The sequence below is a fragment of the Vairimorpha necatrix genome, chromosome 3 (assembly GCF_036630325.1).
Source record: "Vairimorpha necatrix chromosome 3, complete sequence".
NCBI lineage: Eukaryota > Fungi > Microsporidia > Nosematidae > Vairimorpha > Vairimorpha necatrix.
The window spans coordinates 955,917-973,899 of record NC_088818.1 but is presented as its reverse complement, the minus strand read 5'-3'; the positions used below and the strand labels follow the sequence as shown (position 1 = coordinate 973,899).

The 17,983-nt window shown below is 31.9% G+C and overlaps 2 protein-coding genes and 2 non-coding genes across 4 annotated transcripts; all 4 read left to right on the top strand.

Moving 5' to 3' along the window:
- The first annotated feature begins 3,073 nt into the window (after positions 1-3,073).
- VNE69_03804 lies at positions 3,074-4,318 on the top strand. Its single transcript, XR_010573989.1, has one exon. It is a non-coding gene; the product is annotated as an 18S ribosomal RNA (ribosomal RNA).
- A 33-nt stretch (positions 4,319-4,351) lies between these two features.
- On the top strand, positions 4,352-6,837 carry VNE69_03803. The gene has a single exon (XR_010573988.1). It is a non-coding gene; the product is annotated as a 5.8S-23S ribosomal RNA (ribosomal RNA).
- A 3,994-nt stretch (positions 6,838-10,831) lies between these two features.
- On the top strand, positions 10,832-13,282 carry VNE69_03256 (ATP-dependent RNA helicase; the record flags this gene model as incomplete). Its single annotated transcript, XM_065473118.1, has 1 exon — positions 10,832-13,282. One exon carries the CDS (start codon positions 10,832-10,834, stop codon positions 13,280-13,282), a length of 2,451 nt encoding a protein of 816 aa, XP_065329190.1.
- Positions 13,283-13,424: 142 nt separating this feature from the next.
- On the top strand, positions 13,425-15,294 carry VNE69_03255 (reverse transcriptase; the record flags this gene model as incomplete). Its single annotated transcript, XM_065473117.1, has 2 exons — positions 13,425-15,186; positions 15,275-15,294. The coding sequence occupies 2 exons, from the start codon at positions 13,425-13,427 to the stop codon at positions 15,292-15,294; spliced, it is 1,782 nt and encodes a 593-aa protein (XP_065329189.1).
- Positions 15,295-17,983: the final 2,689 nt, after the last annotated feature.

Below are 17,983 nucleotides of genomic sequence, written 5' to 3'. Positions count from 1 at the left end.
CAACAATTATAATAAAAGAATACATACGCTAGTGTACTTTTATTTTTAGAAAAAACTTAAATCAAAAATTAAAACAATAATACTATCATAAATTAATATGAAAGTAGCAAATTGAAAATTTATCCAGGAAATTTCAAATTTTTTAAAAGTATGCAAAGGTCTTTTTGAAGATGATGTAAGTCGAGTTGTACAAAGGGAATTAAATTACTAGTAACGGTAGTGTCTTACACGATTATTGATTTTATATGATGAATAATGACTACTATATTTAAGAAGAACTATATAGTATGAGAAAAAGCAAAAATGTTTTATGTAAATAGATATTGGAAGTCTAACATAAGGTGTTTATGTTTGTCTGAACAATACAATGTAAATTGATTCTGTTTCTAAAACAAATATTTTTTTAAAAATAATCGAATCGGCTCTGTATGTCTGAAAAAATTTAGATAAAAAAGATATTGCAGTAATTTTTATTTCGGAAAGATTTTTAACTCGAACCACATAAATCTGAACTCAAATAGGAAGTTTAAGCATCCTATTAAATGCCTGAAACCGTTAGGGTGTTTAGACAAACAACTATGTACATTCTGTCATTGTTTCTCACTTATTCGTATTTCAATGTTTGATATGTTACTCAAAAGCCAAATATCTATAATATAATTATCGAGAATATAAAAATAATCCAGAAAAAAATTATAATTTATAATATAAAAATCCATAATTCAAATTCTACTATACTGTAACATATTGACGTATAAATTTTGAAGAGCACGAAGTTTACACATTTTATATGACGTATAATAATTTCGCATAAATGAAATTAATTATAGTTTCAAATTAAGTATTAGTTTTTTTTTACGATAATAAAGACCTAAAAACATTTTGGATTGGTTTTAATCTAAATGAAAATAGAATCAGATTCTACTAGTGTTTTATTAGAAATCAAAACTCAGTTGTAAGTTCTGTATCTCATACATTGCGACTTTAAGATTAACGATACAATGATTTCTTTAAATATTGAAACCATATTTAGTTGTCATTGTCTATAGCAAAAATAAAAAAAGCTTATAGATAACGTATGAACTGTAAAATACGTAATATGTTATTGTTCAAACACCACAGTAAATATGCTGTTAGGTCAAGCTAGAAGACTGTACTGAGGCATTATACAGACAAAATTACTCAAAATTTATTTGGAACCCAGAGAAAATTTAGATAATAAAGTACGGAAGAAGAAATAAGCCATTGAGCCCGATTCTAGAGTTTTTTGGGTCGCTTCGCAAAAAACCTAAAGCCATGAGACAATTCTCAATTGTATATTTATTTATTTCACATAGATAATGCAAAAATTATTTTCATATTTTTAATTTATAATCGGAATCTATTTATTTTATATTTATACGACTGATTTTGATAAAAAAATTTTCTTTATTAAATCAAGAGCCTATTTCTAAAAAATTATTGTTTTCTTTTTTTAGACATTAAAATGCATTTTGTTAATATTTTCTAATTTATTGTTGGAGACAATATATCCTGACAGACACAAAGACGTTTTACAAATTCAGAAACATAATCTTAACAAATTTTAATTGAAGTTTTCACTAAACGGGGGTTACTTGTAAATATTGTTAATTACAGTCAAATTAAATAGATCCACGAGAGTTAAAATAATTTAATGTTATTCTTAAGTTTTTAAATAGTTTAAAAACATATATATCAATGAGAAACTCAATATTTTAGGAATATATGTTTTTTATAATTTCTTGCTATAGTATCCGATCAAATATTGACGAAACATATTTTTACAAGTAGAGATTTGTTTGCCTGCATAAGCTTTAAAAACATTTTAAAAGAAGGGTTGAGATATTACACTAAAATATTTACAATTCTTGTAACAGCTACATCGATTTCCCACGTTGGTTATATACAGTTACAACTCCTCCTCTAACTAAAGTTATATGTAAATGTTTAAAAATTACCTCTCAAAAAATATATTATTTTTTCTGTCGCGGCCAAATAAAGGGCCTGGTCATGATGGTATGTTGCTTTATCATTTTTTTTAGGTGTTCCATCGTTTCATATATTAATTTTGTGGCTCAATGTTTATATTTTAGAAAATCCACTACTTTTGTTTGTATTTATCAAAAGCTAACAAAATATACCTGTATAATTTTATATTTTTGTAGGGCTACTTTCATGTCATAATGACATATCACATAAAATAAATCTGTCAAGCAACTTATCATTGACCGGTAAACGTCAAAAAATCAACAAAAAATATTTATAGAGATATATTTTCATGTACGATACAAACAATTAGTATTCTTGTTAAACATACATTAAAAATAAAAAAAGAAGTGCATGTAATCAAATAGGAACAAGGCCAATGAAGCTATCAGTAAGTGAAGAAATAAAAATATATTTTAAGAGCATATGTACTTTATACTACATAAATTAATATACAATTATACATGATGCATTTATTTGTATTATACATCACAAACTCACCATGGAAAAGATATAATATATTTTTATGTGAGTATCAAAGTCAAAGTGTCATCTCACATCTTAAAAATGTCAAGTTTCTTGTTTATTTGTTTAAGTCAACAAATAAACAAAACAAATGTGTATTAGACAAAATAATTTTATATCTGAGAATTAGATAATAGATCATTTAATTATTAGAATAATCATAATTTAAGATAAATATATAAGTTGTGTTATGTATAATACTGCAGTATCATATAGTCTCAGTTGTTCATGAAGCATCATGTAGAATCCATTTTGTTTTTTATACATTATTTACACAATTATAAATGTTGCTAATCTCAGATTACAATTTTGATCAGTGAATCAGTGATTAATCAATCATTTGCTGATTTATTAAAATAATTTTTTACCCTTGTAAAATTTTATTTCATCCAATCTGATATTATATCATTTATTAAGTATTTTTAAACAATTATAGTTTTCATATTTTATATTATAAGAATTTGTATTAAGAAATATATTTATTTCTAATATTTTCATAAATACTGATTAAAATCAAATATATTGATTTTTAATACACAACACCAGGTTGATTCTGCCTGACGTAGACGCTATTCCCTAAGATTAACCCATGCATGTTTTTGATATGGAAAAATGGACTGCTCAGTAATACTCACTTTATTTAATGTATTAAATTAGTATAACTGCGTTAAAGTGTAGCATAAGACATATACAGTAAGAGTGAGACCTATCAGCTAGTTGTTAAGGTAATGGCTTAACAAGGCAATGACGGGTAACGGTATTACTTTGTAATATTCCGGAGAAGGAGCCTGAGAGACGGCTACTAAGTCTAAGGATTGCAGCAGGGGCGAAACTTGACCTATGGATTTTATCTGAGGCAGTTATGGGAAGTAATATTCTATTGTTTCATATTGTAAAAGTATATGAGGTGATTAATTGGAGGGCAAATCAAGTGCCAGCAGCCGCGGTAATACTTGTTCCAAGAGTGTGTATGATGATTGATGCAGTTAAAAAGTCCGTAGTTTATATTTAAGAAGCAATATGAGGTGTACTGTATAGTTGGGAGAGAGATGAAATGTGACGACCCTGACTGGACGAACAGAAGCGAAAGCTGTACACTTGTATGTATTTTTTGAACAAGGACGTAAGCTGGAGGAGCGAAGATGATTAGATACCATTGTAGTTCCAGCAGTAAACTATGCCGACGATGTGATATGATATTAATTGTATTAGATGATAGAAATTTGAGTTTTTTGGCTCTGGGGATAGTATGATCGCAAGATTGAAAATTAAAGAAATTGACGGAAGAATACCACAAGGAGTGGATTGTGCGGCTTAATTTGACTCAACGCGAGGCAACTTACCAATATTTTATTATTCAGAGAAGATTTTCAATCTGAGAATGATAATAGTGGTGCATGGCCGTTTTCAATGGATGCTGTGAAGTTTTGATTAATTTCAACAAGACGTGAGACCCTTTTATTAATAGACAGACACAATCAGTGTAGGAAGGAAAGGATTAAAACAGGTCCGTTATGCCCTCAGACATTTTGGGCTGCACGCGCAATACAATAGATATATAATCTTTATGGGATAATATTTTGTAAGAGATATTTGAACTTGGAATTGCTAGTAAATTTTATTAAATAAGTAGAATTGAATGTGTCCCTGTTCTTTGTACACACCGCCCGTCGCTATCTAAGATGATATGTGTTGTGAAATTAGTGAAAACTACTTGAACAATATGTATTAGATCTGATATAAGTCGTAACATGGTTGCTGTTGGAGAACCATTAGCAGGATCATAATAAGTTAAATTTAAATTAATTTTAATTATTAAATTTACCCACACATGGGATCAATAGGATACCATAACGATGAAGGTCGTAATAGAATACGAAAGTATATTATTTACCTAATTAATATATTTATAATGTATTGATAACCCTTTGAACTTAAGCATATCATTAAAAGGAGGAAAAGAAACTAACTAGGATTTCTTTAGTAGCAGCGAGTGAACAAGAAATAACCCTCCATTGTAATCCTTAATTGGAGTTGTAAATGGTTTATTCTATTAATTATATTTATAGAGAATATTATATTCGTTATTAATAGAATAGAATAATAATGTACTTGAGTAGAGCTGCTTGGTAGTGCAGTTTGAATAAAGGTAGAATGAAATATCTAAGGTTAAATATAATGGTATACCGATAGAAAATAAGTACTGCGAAGGAACTTGTGAAAATGTGTGGAGTTTAGCCTTATTTTTAAGGACCCGTCTTGAAACACGGACCAAGGAGATTATAATTATAGCAAGATAAAAGTAAATTTTTAATCTTTATTAACTTGATAAGTTATAATTATAAGACCCGAAACACAGTGAACTATACATGTTCTGGTTGAAGATAAGCAACAGTTTATTGGAAGACCATAATCATTCTGACGTGCAAATCGATGATTTAAGATGTGTATAGTGGCGAAAGACCAATCGAACTGTGTGGTAGCTGGTTCACAGCGAAATGTCTCTCAGGACAGCAGTTATTATTGTATAGGACATAGATGTAGGACACTGTTATAGTTTTTTAACTATGAGAAATCTTTAATTCTATGGAATTATATAAATTAAATTTATATAATGAATCTATTGTATAACTAGTGGGCACATGATTGTAAGAATGATGTGCAAAAAGGGATGAACCTTATGAAACATTAAATATTCTAAATAGTAGATATTATACCATAAATATGATGAATACATTGAGACAGTAGGGCGGTTGTTATGGAAGTAGAAATCCGCTAAGAAACGTGTTACAACGTACCTACCGAATGTATTATTGTATAAAATGGAAGAAGATTACTACTTTTATGAGATGTTTCTAATAAATATTTAGGTAGCTGTGCAATTTGTTTGTATTGAAGTATATATGTGAGTATATATAGAAGAAACAAATGAGCCGATCTTGGAGGCAGTAACAATATATTTGTATAGATATAGACTAGGGTTTTCAATTATTATTGAAGTGAATCGGTGTTATTTATAAAAACAAAAAAGATTAATAATTCTTTATTAAATTATTATAAGGTAACTTGATAATGACAGTATATTTCAATAAATTTAAGATAAATGAATTAAATTTAATTTTAACTATGGGATTGTCATGATAAGAAATAGTTAGTTATATATACTTGATAAAAATAAAATAATTTTAACCGTACCTATACCGCATCAGGTGTCTTTGTATCATAACAAATATTTTAAATTAAAGTAAGTAAGGGAATTCGGCAAATTAGATCTGTAACTTTGGGATAAAGATTGGCTCTAGCATGCTAGAACTTTTACTATGTAAGGAATCTGACTGTTTATTAAAAACATAGCTTTTTGTATTTACAAGAAGTGAATTCTGCCCAGTGCATTTATTGTTAAAGTTGTGTAAGCGAATGTAAACGGCGGGAGTAACTATGACTCTCTTAAGGTAGCCAAATGCCTCGTCATTTAATTGGTGACGCGCATGAATGGAGCAACGAGATTCCTACTGTCCCTACTTACAATTTTGTGAAACCACGAGACAAGGGAACGGGCTTGTTATTTATCAGCGGGGAAAGAAGACCCTGTTGAGCTTGACTTTAGTATGTTTTAATAAATATTCGGTATATTGTAGAGAGGTGGGAGAAGTATTGTGAAACCACTAGTATGTTTGAATATTTATTTATTAGAATATATGGGGAGTTTGGCTGGGGCGGTACAGCTGTTAAAAAGTAACACAGCTGTCCTAAGGTAGATGAATGATGGATGGTAACCATCAGTTTATTATAAGGGAATAAATCTGCTTTACTTTATGCATATGACTGTATTTAGTAGGGAAACCTTGGCCTAGCGATCCCAATTACATTCATTATGTATTGGGTGATTGAAAAGTTACCACAGGGATAACTGGCTTGTAGCAGGCAAGCGATCATAGCGACTCTGCTTTTTGATTCTTCGATGTCGTCTCTTCTGATCATCGTAGTGTATATGTTACGAAGTGTTGGATTGTTCACCCGGTAATGAGGAACGTGAGATGGGTTTAGACCGTCGTGAGACAGGTTAGTTTTACCCTACTGTAAGTATTTTTGAGTGAACTTTGATAGTACGAGAGGAACTCTAAGTGATGACCACTGGTAGTGCGATTAACTATTAAGTTATGTTGCTTAGCTACGTCGTTTCGATTAAGGCTGAAAGCCTCTTAAGCCTGAAGCGTAGCTCAAAGATACATTTAGGAGAATACTACTCTTTTAAGCAGAACTGTAAGAATGAAGGTGTATGCCGACATTTTGAGGTTACTGCTTTTTTTGTATGTATAGTAGGTGTTGGCCTTCACAAGAGAGCGTATTTTTTTTTATTTTATTTGGTACTACCCTCCACAAGAAAGCGTCCACGTCGCGGAGAGTGGGACCGATGTTTTTTAACTAGGTGCAGATCTCTAAGTCATACCAACCTTCGGCTGCTGGTTGGTAAGTAGGGTCAGCTATACTCTAGGGGTGGGAGACCCATTGCTGGTGAGAAGAACACCGTTAACTTTCGAGTAATTCTTCATATTTTAAACCTGGGAGAGGTTGGGCATGATACTGAAGCTGTATTGTTCCGCTGAACTGAGTCGTGTTCTTAAATGATGTATTGAACCAGGCGTTTTCGTTTTTCATCAGACCCATGAAAGTGGGTCTCTAGTCATATTATGACTAAGGATGTATCCTATGGGAACAAACTTTTCTCCTACAAGCGAGGCCGTTAAGGTATGCTGGCGTGTAAACGCAATTATTGATGATTTTCTGGTTGGTGGAGTTTTTGGTGGCTTGGTGGCTTTTCTTCGTTTTGCTGATTCTGTCTTTTTACAATAAACATTTTTATTTTTTTTTTTTTACAGACTCAAACATCCTGCAAACCGTAGTTGAGTTTAGTTCCGCAGGCAAATGGATTAAGTATTTAGTCTTAAATGTCTACATACCACAAGACAAGGATCTCAAGAGGGAGACCTTGGCCAGATTACTTTCTCTTTTAGAAAAAGAGAATTTCAGAAATAACTATAGTGAGATCATAGTGATGGGAGATATGAATATGCAGAGTTCTAGTCTCAAGAAAAAACTAAATGTAGTTGGTTTGCCAGTTACAATAAAATATAACAGCAACGATGGTACAAGGATCCTCAAAGATGGTAAAAGATCTAAGAGGAAAACTGATACCATCTTTCGACTAAAAAGTAATGATAATGAGAAGATCATTATATCCAAGTCTTGGGTATTAAGTGATCACTTAGTGCTCAAAAGAAAAATTAAACTTGCCGTTGATAAGATCTCAGATCAACTAGTTTATGATAAGAAAATGCTGGAAAATCCAAAAGTGATTAAAAAGCTTAAAAAGAAGTTGTGTAATCAACAATTAAACATGAATAATCTTCCTGAGATTATTCAAAAAGTTTGTACATCGTTAAAGATTTACAGAAAGAAAAAAGTCCATACTGGACTTACAATGAGATGGAGATATTTAAAAGTCTTCAAAGAAGAACGTCTAGCAGCAAGAGCTGTTATGAAAAATTACAACGAAATCAACTCAATTAGATTCGAATATCTCAAAAAGAGAGTAGACGAAACTAAAAAGTTGATTCGCAAAGATAGATCGAAACTTTGGGCTTTAAGAGGAATAAAGCTCTTTAAAAGTAACAGATCCCGAGAATTCTGGCAATGGCTGAAAAATAGAAGTGTTTCCATTCGTTTGGATCAAGTGGCTCTAATTGACCACAATAAGATACTTCAGACTTGTCGAGCAAAGAAGCTAGAAATAGCGAATAAATTTTACGCTGATTTGGCGTCAGAGAATGATATAGATGTCAATGTCTATGATAAAGTAGATCTTGTTGATCTTCCCCCAGAGATAACAGATGAAGAATTTCTATCCGCACTGAAGAAATGTGGAAATAACAAAGCTGCCGGTCCTGATGAGATTCCAACCGAGCTATACAAACACTTACTGACTAGAGCAGTAAAAGATAAATTCTTTAAATTCGTGCTACATGAATTTAATAAATATATTTGTGGAAATAGTCCTCCAGAATATTGGAGCATGGCAAACATGATTTGCCTTCACAAAAAAGGAGATGAGACAGATCTGAATAATTATAGGGGAATCTCCTTAATTAACACAATTAGTAAGATCTATCTCAAGATAATAAATGACAGGTTAACTCAATTTGTCGAAGAACAAGATATACTCTCTAGATACCAAGCAGGATTCCGAGCAGGTGAAGAGTGTATGAATCAGATTACATCTCTACTAGAAATAGTGAGAAGAAGAGAATTCAGAGGCCTGAACACAATAATGTGTTTCATTGACTTTGAAAAAGCTTATGATAATGTAAGTCATGACTTATTATTTGAGAAGCTTACAAAACTTAATATCCCATTGTATTTAATCAATACAATAAAGGATATTTATAAATATACCACTATGCGTGTGAAAATTGGTGGTGACACGTCAAGTGGTTATAGCTACAGAAAAGGAGTGAGACAAGGGTGCCCTTGTTCTCCAATGCTATTCAATATATTCATCAATGATATTTTTAATGGCATAGAAGGAGTTTTGATCCCAAGGTCAAATACGAGAGCTCCGGGACTGATGTTCGCAGATGATATTGTTGTCTTCGGAAACAACATTTATGATCTTAATAATAAGATCAATAGAATTTCTAATTGGGCAGTTAATAACAGAATGAAGATTAACTGCTCAAAAAGCGGAGTATTAGAATGGGCTGCTCATTCTAACATACAAGAATTCCGAAGTTTGTATTCTCTCAGTACAGACTTTGGTGTGATTGAGGAAGTCACTGAATACAGATATCTAGGTGTCTTAATTAAAAGAAACACGCTAGAAGAACATTTGGTCAAAGACGCAACAATGCGTGGCAAGAAAGCCTTAGACGCCTTGATGCCCAAGTTGATGAATAATAGCATCAACCTTTACTTCAAGGCGATCTTAATCAAATGTGTACTAGTACCCACACTAATGTATGGTAGTGAACTGTGGGGAATGTCAAGTACAAGAGCAGGTAAGATTAACAGGATCTTAAGAAAATCTATCAGAATGATATTCAAAAGAGTATTAGTTCCACTAGATAGAGTAATGGACGAGTTCAGTATCGAACGAATTCATATACAAGCAGCTTTAAGTAGATTTAGAGCATACAACAAGTGGAAACACAATAAGACAATCATATCGAATATAATCTCAATTTATCCGAAAGAAAGAAAAACTACCTGGTGTTCAAGAACACAAAGATGGTTAAAACGATTTGTTGGCAACGAATATGAATCAAGTGATAGTAGATTTATCACTACAAAAATAATTGATGTACTAAGAAGTCGAGAACTCTAAATACTTCCTTAGCTGCATCAATAGCAAATCAATATGACATAAGAAATTCACAAATAAAATATGTCATGAACAAAATAAACAATAGAAAAATTAGAACATATACTAGATTGAGATGTAATCTAGTAAAGTGGTCCTCAGCAATAACCAATTCAAAAAGAATATCTATGAGTTATAGAAATAAATGCTTTTTGTGTGATGGACCACAAGAAAATTTAGAACACTTTCTGCTGGAGTGCGTCTGTTTAACTGACATTAGATCATCTTTTGAAAATAAACTGCCTCTACTGACTTGTTCAAAAACAAATAACCAAGAAAAAACCAAATTACTTCTTGGTAATAAAATCGGATTAAGAAACAACCCAGATAAGATAAAAGAACTTTGTTGGACTATAGAGTTCTTAGATAGAATGGTTGTCTCTAGAAGAATTATATTTGAAAAGAAACTTAAGGAGATAACGAAACAAGGTAATTAATATGAATAATTAAAAAAATGAAGATCTAGAAATAGAAGAAAGAGACGTTGATTTATTAACAAAAAGACTTATATTTAATTATATTTGACCTGGGAGAGGTCGGGCATGATACTGATGCTGTATTGTTCCGCTGAACTGAGTCGTGTTCTTAAATGGTGCATTGAGCCAGGCGTTTTCGTTTTTCATTAGACCCATGAAAGTGGGTCTCTAGTCATATTATGACTAAGGATGTGTCCTATGGGAACAAACTTTTCTCCTACAAGCGAGGCCGTTAAGGTATGCTGGCGTGTAAACGCAATTATTGATGATTTTTTCTTTATTAGTGGAGTTTTTGGTGGCTTGGAGGCTTTTCTTCGTTTTGCTGATTCTGTCTTTTTTACAATAAACAATTTTATTTTTTATACCACTTATAAAACAATTTAAAGATTCGGAAGTAGTACTTTTGATGATTAGAGAAAACGTGTGCCCTAAGGTACTAGGCAAAATTAAAGAAAAGTTCGTGGGTTCTAATATCTGTGAGGAAGTTAATTTCTTCATCGAATTTTTGTCTTTAACAAAAACAACTGTTCTAGGAGAACTACAAAGATTCTCTCGAACGCATAAAAACTTTGTACCACTTGTTAAAGCATGTAGGTACATAACTAAAGAATTAAATAAAGAAAAGCCAAACCATGGATATTTCATTTATTTAGAAAATATGATGGGTGAGCCTGCCCGAGAATCTAAGGACTTTATAATGAATAAAGTATCCTTGTTAAAGTTCTGTTTTTATAGGAAATTATTTTCCTATAACAAAAGTGATATTTTTAAATCTTTAAATAAAAAAACTCATAATCCAATTGGTTATAATAAATTAAAAAATACTTTTAAAACACCAAGGAGACTGAATAGTCTCAAATATTTTTCTATTAGAAAGAATATGTGGTGGAAGAAAGTACAAGAACAATATTGTATTGTCAAGATACAAAGAATTCCTTATGGAGTGAAAGATCTCCTCAAAGACTTATGTAAGAAGAACTCTCTTTTGGAGAATTCCATCATTACAGCAAGAAAGTATAGACGAAGAGACACGTTTTTTACAAAAATAATAGTTGAAAAACTATACGCAAATTTATTGATTAAGACAGTTAAAGCTAAAGGCTTTAAAGTTTTAAATGATAATAGAAAAGAACTAGAGAAATCTAGTAAAGTAAATAAAAAGACCAAAGAGAACATAAAACTCTTAAGTCTAAACATGATGAAGGGTAAAGAGGAAAAAAGCAGGAGCGAGCACAGTAGTGCCACAAGTGACCACTATGATGGTCAAAACAACAAGTTAGATACAGAAATGTATTTAACAGAACATATTAAGCATGTTTATGCTGATGATGGTAACTCTAGCGTTACTTTCAAAAAAGATGGAGAGATGAAATATTTTCTTAAAAAAATTAAAATTCTTTCAGAAAGAATTTGTAAAAATGATTTTTTGGACATGTCAAAAAATAAAAGTAGAAAAGATCTTAATGATCTTAAAAAGTTTATATCTAGTACTACTGAATTAGTAACGATTCAGCAGACATATCTGGAGCTCTCCCACGATAAGCTAGAAAAACAAAAAATGAAATTAAAAAATTTGATTAAAAATAATTTGATGGATGACAGTGATCAAATTACTGAAGCATCAAAGAACAAAATTGAGATGATGATAGAGAATCACTCAAAAGAACATGTAGAACAAAAGGATATTAACTCCAATGTTCCAAATGTCACCAGTAGCGAAACCCTTCAGTTAGCTACTGGAAAGAATGATGTTTCTAATTTAGAAATCATAAATGAAGATTTTTTAATTAATGTCAAAAATCTCGAATCTGCCTCTAAAGTAGAAGAAGAAGATAGATTGTCAGAATATGGCAAAAGAATGTGTTTAGAAACAATTGAAGTCTCTAAAGAAAGTAAAAATATAACTAATGAAGTTGTAAATACCAATAATGTTAAGCTCGATGTAGCTGACATAAATAAGAAAGCAGTAGATAATCATCTTAAAATTATCTCAGCAATAATATCTGGTAGAAGCAAAGCTCCAAAGAATGGAGTTAAGCTATACCAAATCAATAAAGATGGATGGAAGTCTGTCAGACATACCTTTAAGCCAAAGATGCAATTTGGTCTTAATAAAAACTCTAGTATTAAACATACTAAATTAAAAGAACTTAATAGATTTACTTCTATTAAAGTAGAAAACCTAGGGAAGTGTATTAAATTTCACAAAAAGGAAAGCCTAACAATGTCACTAGGCGAGAAAAAAAATTCCATCAAAGAAAAGAAAAATTCAAGCCCCAAAATGGCTAAGAAGGAATCCCAAGAGAAATCTGGCAAGAAAATAAACCCAGTTCAACCTCAGAAGAACAGGGCAAAAGGGCTTTCTAAAGAAGCTCTCATTAAAATTATTAGAGGTGGATGTCCTATATCCAAATGCAAATTTAAATTTGTATTGGTAGGAGGTCTGGGAGTATGGAAGGAGCACCAAGCTAGAGACGCTTGGGCTGCTCTACTCACTATTGAGAGAAAAGACATCCCACTCTTAAAGCAGTTTAGAGATGAAGAGTCTATTCTCTTGATGCTCAGAGAAGGTACCTGCGAAAGAGCAGTAAAAAATCTCTTGGACGAAATCCCAGAGGCATATGTCTGTAATGACGAGACATTTATGGTGGACTTTCTGAAATCAAAGAAGGATTTAATTCTGGAGGAGCTTCTATGGGTTTCTAGAATTAATAAAAATTTTATACCACTTACGGAAGCTTGTAAGTACATAAAGAAGAATTTAGGTAGTGAGAATTTAGCATATAAAAATTTTATCTACCTACATAGTATGATGGGTGAACCTGCCCGGAAAATGAAGGACTCTAAAAATGAATAAAGTTGATATTCTTTTAAAGTCTAAGTTTTACAAGAGATATTTCTCTTTCAAAATTCAATATTTATTATCTTTATTAAATAAAAAAATCACTAATCCTACAGGATTAAATAAACCTTTTGGAGCTTTCAGAAGCCGTAGAAGGATGAAGTGCATAACTTCATTTTATACGCGGAAAAATCTATGGACTAGAAAACTACAAGAAAATTTCTGTATAGTTAATATGCAAAGAATTCCCGTCGATTGTAAAGACCTAAGAAAATGTCTTGTAAATAGAGAGTCTGAATTAGATTCTGCCATTTTTACAATACGAAAGTTTAGACGTAGAAATGCGTCATTAACAAAGATAGTAGTTGAAAAAACACATAAAAATTTATTGATTAAGATTATTAAAGCTGAAGGCTATAAAGTTTTAAATGATAACAGAAAAGGATTAGAAAAAACTAATAAAACAATAAAAGAGATTAGAGAGAAGATAAAACTCTTAAGTCTCAACATCAACCATCTCTCCCACAAGAGAGAAGAACTTGAGTTTCTTCTTAAGAAGGAGAAACCAGAAATTATGTGTCTACAGGAAACTTGGAGACAATCTAATAGATCCCTTAGACTAGAAAAATACACTGCTGTTGAAACACCAAGCAGTGGAAAAAATAAACCAGGGTTAATAACTCTGGTGAGAAACACTGGAGCTATTAGATGTAGCAAAAAGGGAACTGACTCAAACATTCTGCAAACAGTGGTTGAGTTTAGATCAGAAGGCAAGTGGATTAAATACTTAATCTTAAATGTCTACATACCACAAGACAGGGATCTCAAAAGGGAGGTGCTTGCCAGACTTTTGTCTCTTCTAGAAAAAGAGAAATTCAGAAACTATTATAGTGAAATTATAGTAATGGGAGATATGAATATGCAGAGTTCTTCTCTCAAGAAAAAACTAGTAGTAATTGGTTTACCAGTTACGATGAAGTATAACAGCAAAGATGGTACAAGGATTCTCAAAGATGGGAAAAGATCTAAGAGAAAAATTGATACCATCTTTAGGCTGAAAGAATACGATAATGAGAAGATCATTATATCAAAGTCTTGGGTACTAAGTGATCACTTAGTGCTCAAAAAATATATCTCACTAACTGTTGATAAGATCTCTGATCAACTAGTCTATGATAAAAAGATGCTGGAAAATCCGAAAGTGATTAAAAGGCTTAAAATGAAGTTGAGTAATCAACAATTAAGTATGAATAATCTTCCCGAGATTATTAAAAAAGCTTGTACATCTTTAAAGATCTACAAAAAGAAAAGGGTCCACACTGGACTTACAATGAGATGGAGATACTTAAAAGTCTTCAAAGAAAAGCGTTTAGCAGCAAAAGCGGTTATGAAAAATCACAATGAAATCAATTTAGCCCGGCTCGTAGATATCAAAAAGAGAGTAGAGGATACGAAGAAATTTATTCGCAAAGATAGATCGAAACTTTGGGTTTTAAAAGGAATAAAGCTCTTTAAAAGTAATAGATCCCGAGAATTCTGGCAATGGCTGAAAAATAGAAGTGTTTCCATTCGTTTGGATCAAGTAACTCTAATTGACCACAATAAGCTTCTTCAGACTTGCCGAGCAAAGAAGCTAGAAATAGCGAATAAATTTTACGCCGAATTATCGTCAGAGAATGATATAGATGTCAATGCCTATGATAAAGTAGATTTTTTTGATCTTCCCCCAGAGATAACAGATGAAGAATTTCTATCCGCACTGAAGAAATGCGGAAACAACAAAGCTGCCGGTCCTGATGAGATTCCAACCGAGCTATACAAACACTTACTGACTAGAGCAGTAGAAGAAAAATTCTTTAAATTCATGCTATATGAATTTAATAAATACATTAGTGGAGAAACCCTACCAAAATACTGGAGTATGGCAAACATGATTTGTCTCCACAAAAAAGGAGAAGAGACAGATCTGAATAATTATACGGGAAACTCCAAAATAAACACAATTAGCAAGATCTATCTCAAGATAATTAACGACAGATTGACCCAATTTGTTAAAGAAAATAACATCATCTCTAAATACCAAGCAGGATTTAGAGAAGGTGAAGAATGTATGAACCAATTTACTCTCCTACTTGAAGTAGTAAGAAGAAGAGAATTCAGAGGCGTGAACACAGTGATGTGTTTCATAGACTTTGAGAAAGCTTATGATGATGTAAGTCATGACTTATTATTTAGTAAGCTAGAAAATCTAGATATCCCCAGGTATTTGATAAATACAATAAAGAATATCTATAAAAACACCACCATGCCAATAAAAATCGCCGGAGAAAATTCAAGTGGCTATGGCTACAGAAAAGGAGTGAGACAAGGATGCCCTTGTTCTATAATGCTGTTCAATATATTTATCAATGATATTTTTGACGGCATAGATGGTGTCTTGATCCCAAGATCAAATACAAGAGTTTCAGGACTGATGTTCGCCGATGATATCGTTGTCTTTGGAAACAATATTGATGATCTAGAAAATAAGATCAAAAGAATTTCGAAATGTGCAGTTGACAACAGAATGAAAATTAACTGCAAGAAGAGTGGAGTATTAGAATGGAATGTTAACTCTAATATTCAAGAAATTAGAAGTTTATATTCCATCAATACAGACTTTGGCGTGATTGAAGAAGTCACAGAATATAGATATCTATGTGTTTTAATAAAGGAAACACACTTGAAGAACATTTGGTCAGAGACGCGGCAATGCGTGGCTCGAAACCCCTAGACGCCCTGATGCCAAAGTTATTAAATAATGGTATCAACATATTATTTAAGGCGATCTTGACAAAATGTGTACTAGTTCCCACACTAATGTATGGCAATGAACTTTGGGGAATGTCTAGTACAAGAGCAGGTAAGATCAATAGGATCTTAAGGAAATCATTGGGGATGATATTCCAACAGGTATTAGTTCCCCTAGATAGATTATTGGATGAGTTCAGTATAGAACGAATTCATATACAAGCAGCTTTAAGTAGCTTTAGAGCATACAACAAGTGGAAACACAATAAAACCATAATCTCAGATATAATTTCAATCAATCCGAGAGAAAGAAAAACCACCTGGTCTACAAGAACGCAAAGGTGGTTAAAAAGATTCGTCGGTAACGACTATGAAACAAGAACAATGTATCTGTTTCTACAAAAACAACTGATGTACTAAGAAGAAGGAGAACGATAAATACTTCTGTAGCTGCATCAATAGCAGATATTTATGACATAAGAAGCTCACAGTTGAAATATGTCATAAACAAAGTCAACAATAGAAAGATAAGAACATACACTAGATTAAGATGTAATCTAGTAAGGTGGTCCTCCTCAATAGCCAATGCAAAGAGAATTCCAGTGAGTTATAGAATGATGTGCTTTTTGTGTGATGGACCACAAGAAAATTTAGAACACTTCCTGTTTGAGTGCTCGTCATTAAACGAAATAAGATCATCGCGGCGAAATAAACTGCCTCTACTAACATGTTCACAAACAAATAACCAAGAAAAAACAAAGCAACTTCTTGGTAATAAGATTGGGTTGAAAAATAATCCGGAACATATAAAAGAACTCTGCTTGATCATTGAGTTCCTAGACAAGATGGTTGTCTCCAGAGCGATACTATTCAATAACAAACTCAAGGAGCTCAACAATCACATGAATAATTAATGAAGATTTCTTAAAAAAGTAAATACCCAGAAATGGAAGAAAAATTTAGTTAATTTGTTAACGACAAAATTTATATATTTATATAATTGACCTGGGAGGGTTCAAGCATGATACTGATGCTTTATTTGTTCCGCTGAACTGAGTTGTGTTCTTAAATGGTGTATTGAGCCAGACGATGTCGTTTTCACACACACCACCTCTGGTGGATCTAGTCATCGTTGACTAGAATTTGTTGTCCCATAGAACAAGTTTTTCTACTACAAGCGAGGCCGTAAAGGTGTGCTGGCGCGAAAGCGCGATTATTGATGATTTTTCCTTAGCAGTGGAGTTTTGGGGGGCTTTTCTTCGTTTTTGCTGATTTTTCATATCATTCTGTATCCCATCTATTTATTTCCTTTATTTGAATGTATTTTTCTTTGAATGGATTTGGCCTCCTATTATATGGAACTTATTATGATGATTTAGGAACGTTTGTTTTGATTCTGGATGTCTTTTTTTACAATATACATTTTTATTTTTATTATTATTTTTATTTTTTTATTGATGTTTTTCAGGTTGGTGGAATTTTTGGTGGCTTGGTGGCTTTTCTTCGTTTTGCTGATTCTGTCCTTTTACAATAAAAATTTTCATTTTTTTTATTTTTTTTAAACACAATTATTGATTTTTTTCCTATTGGTGGTGCTGTTCGAATATGGATTTATCATTGAATAGGGGTTTATTTATTTTATTATTTATAATCAACATCCCTCCCACTTTCGAATTAGCTCCTCGTCCACTAGTCTTTTTAATTGCGAGGCATGTCTTTTGTAAGACTTAGTACCAATTTTAATTAAATATGAATTTCCTTCCAAATCACTGGGAATACATCCTTTTTTCCAATATCTCGGTTTTCCCTTTGTCACGTTTTCGCTCTTTATTTAAACTGTATTCCCAACGGTAAAGACTTCTTCTGGATTAAGTTCATTATATCCCAGGATTATAAATTTTGGACATATAATGGACTTAAATCAAA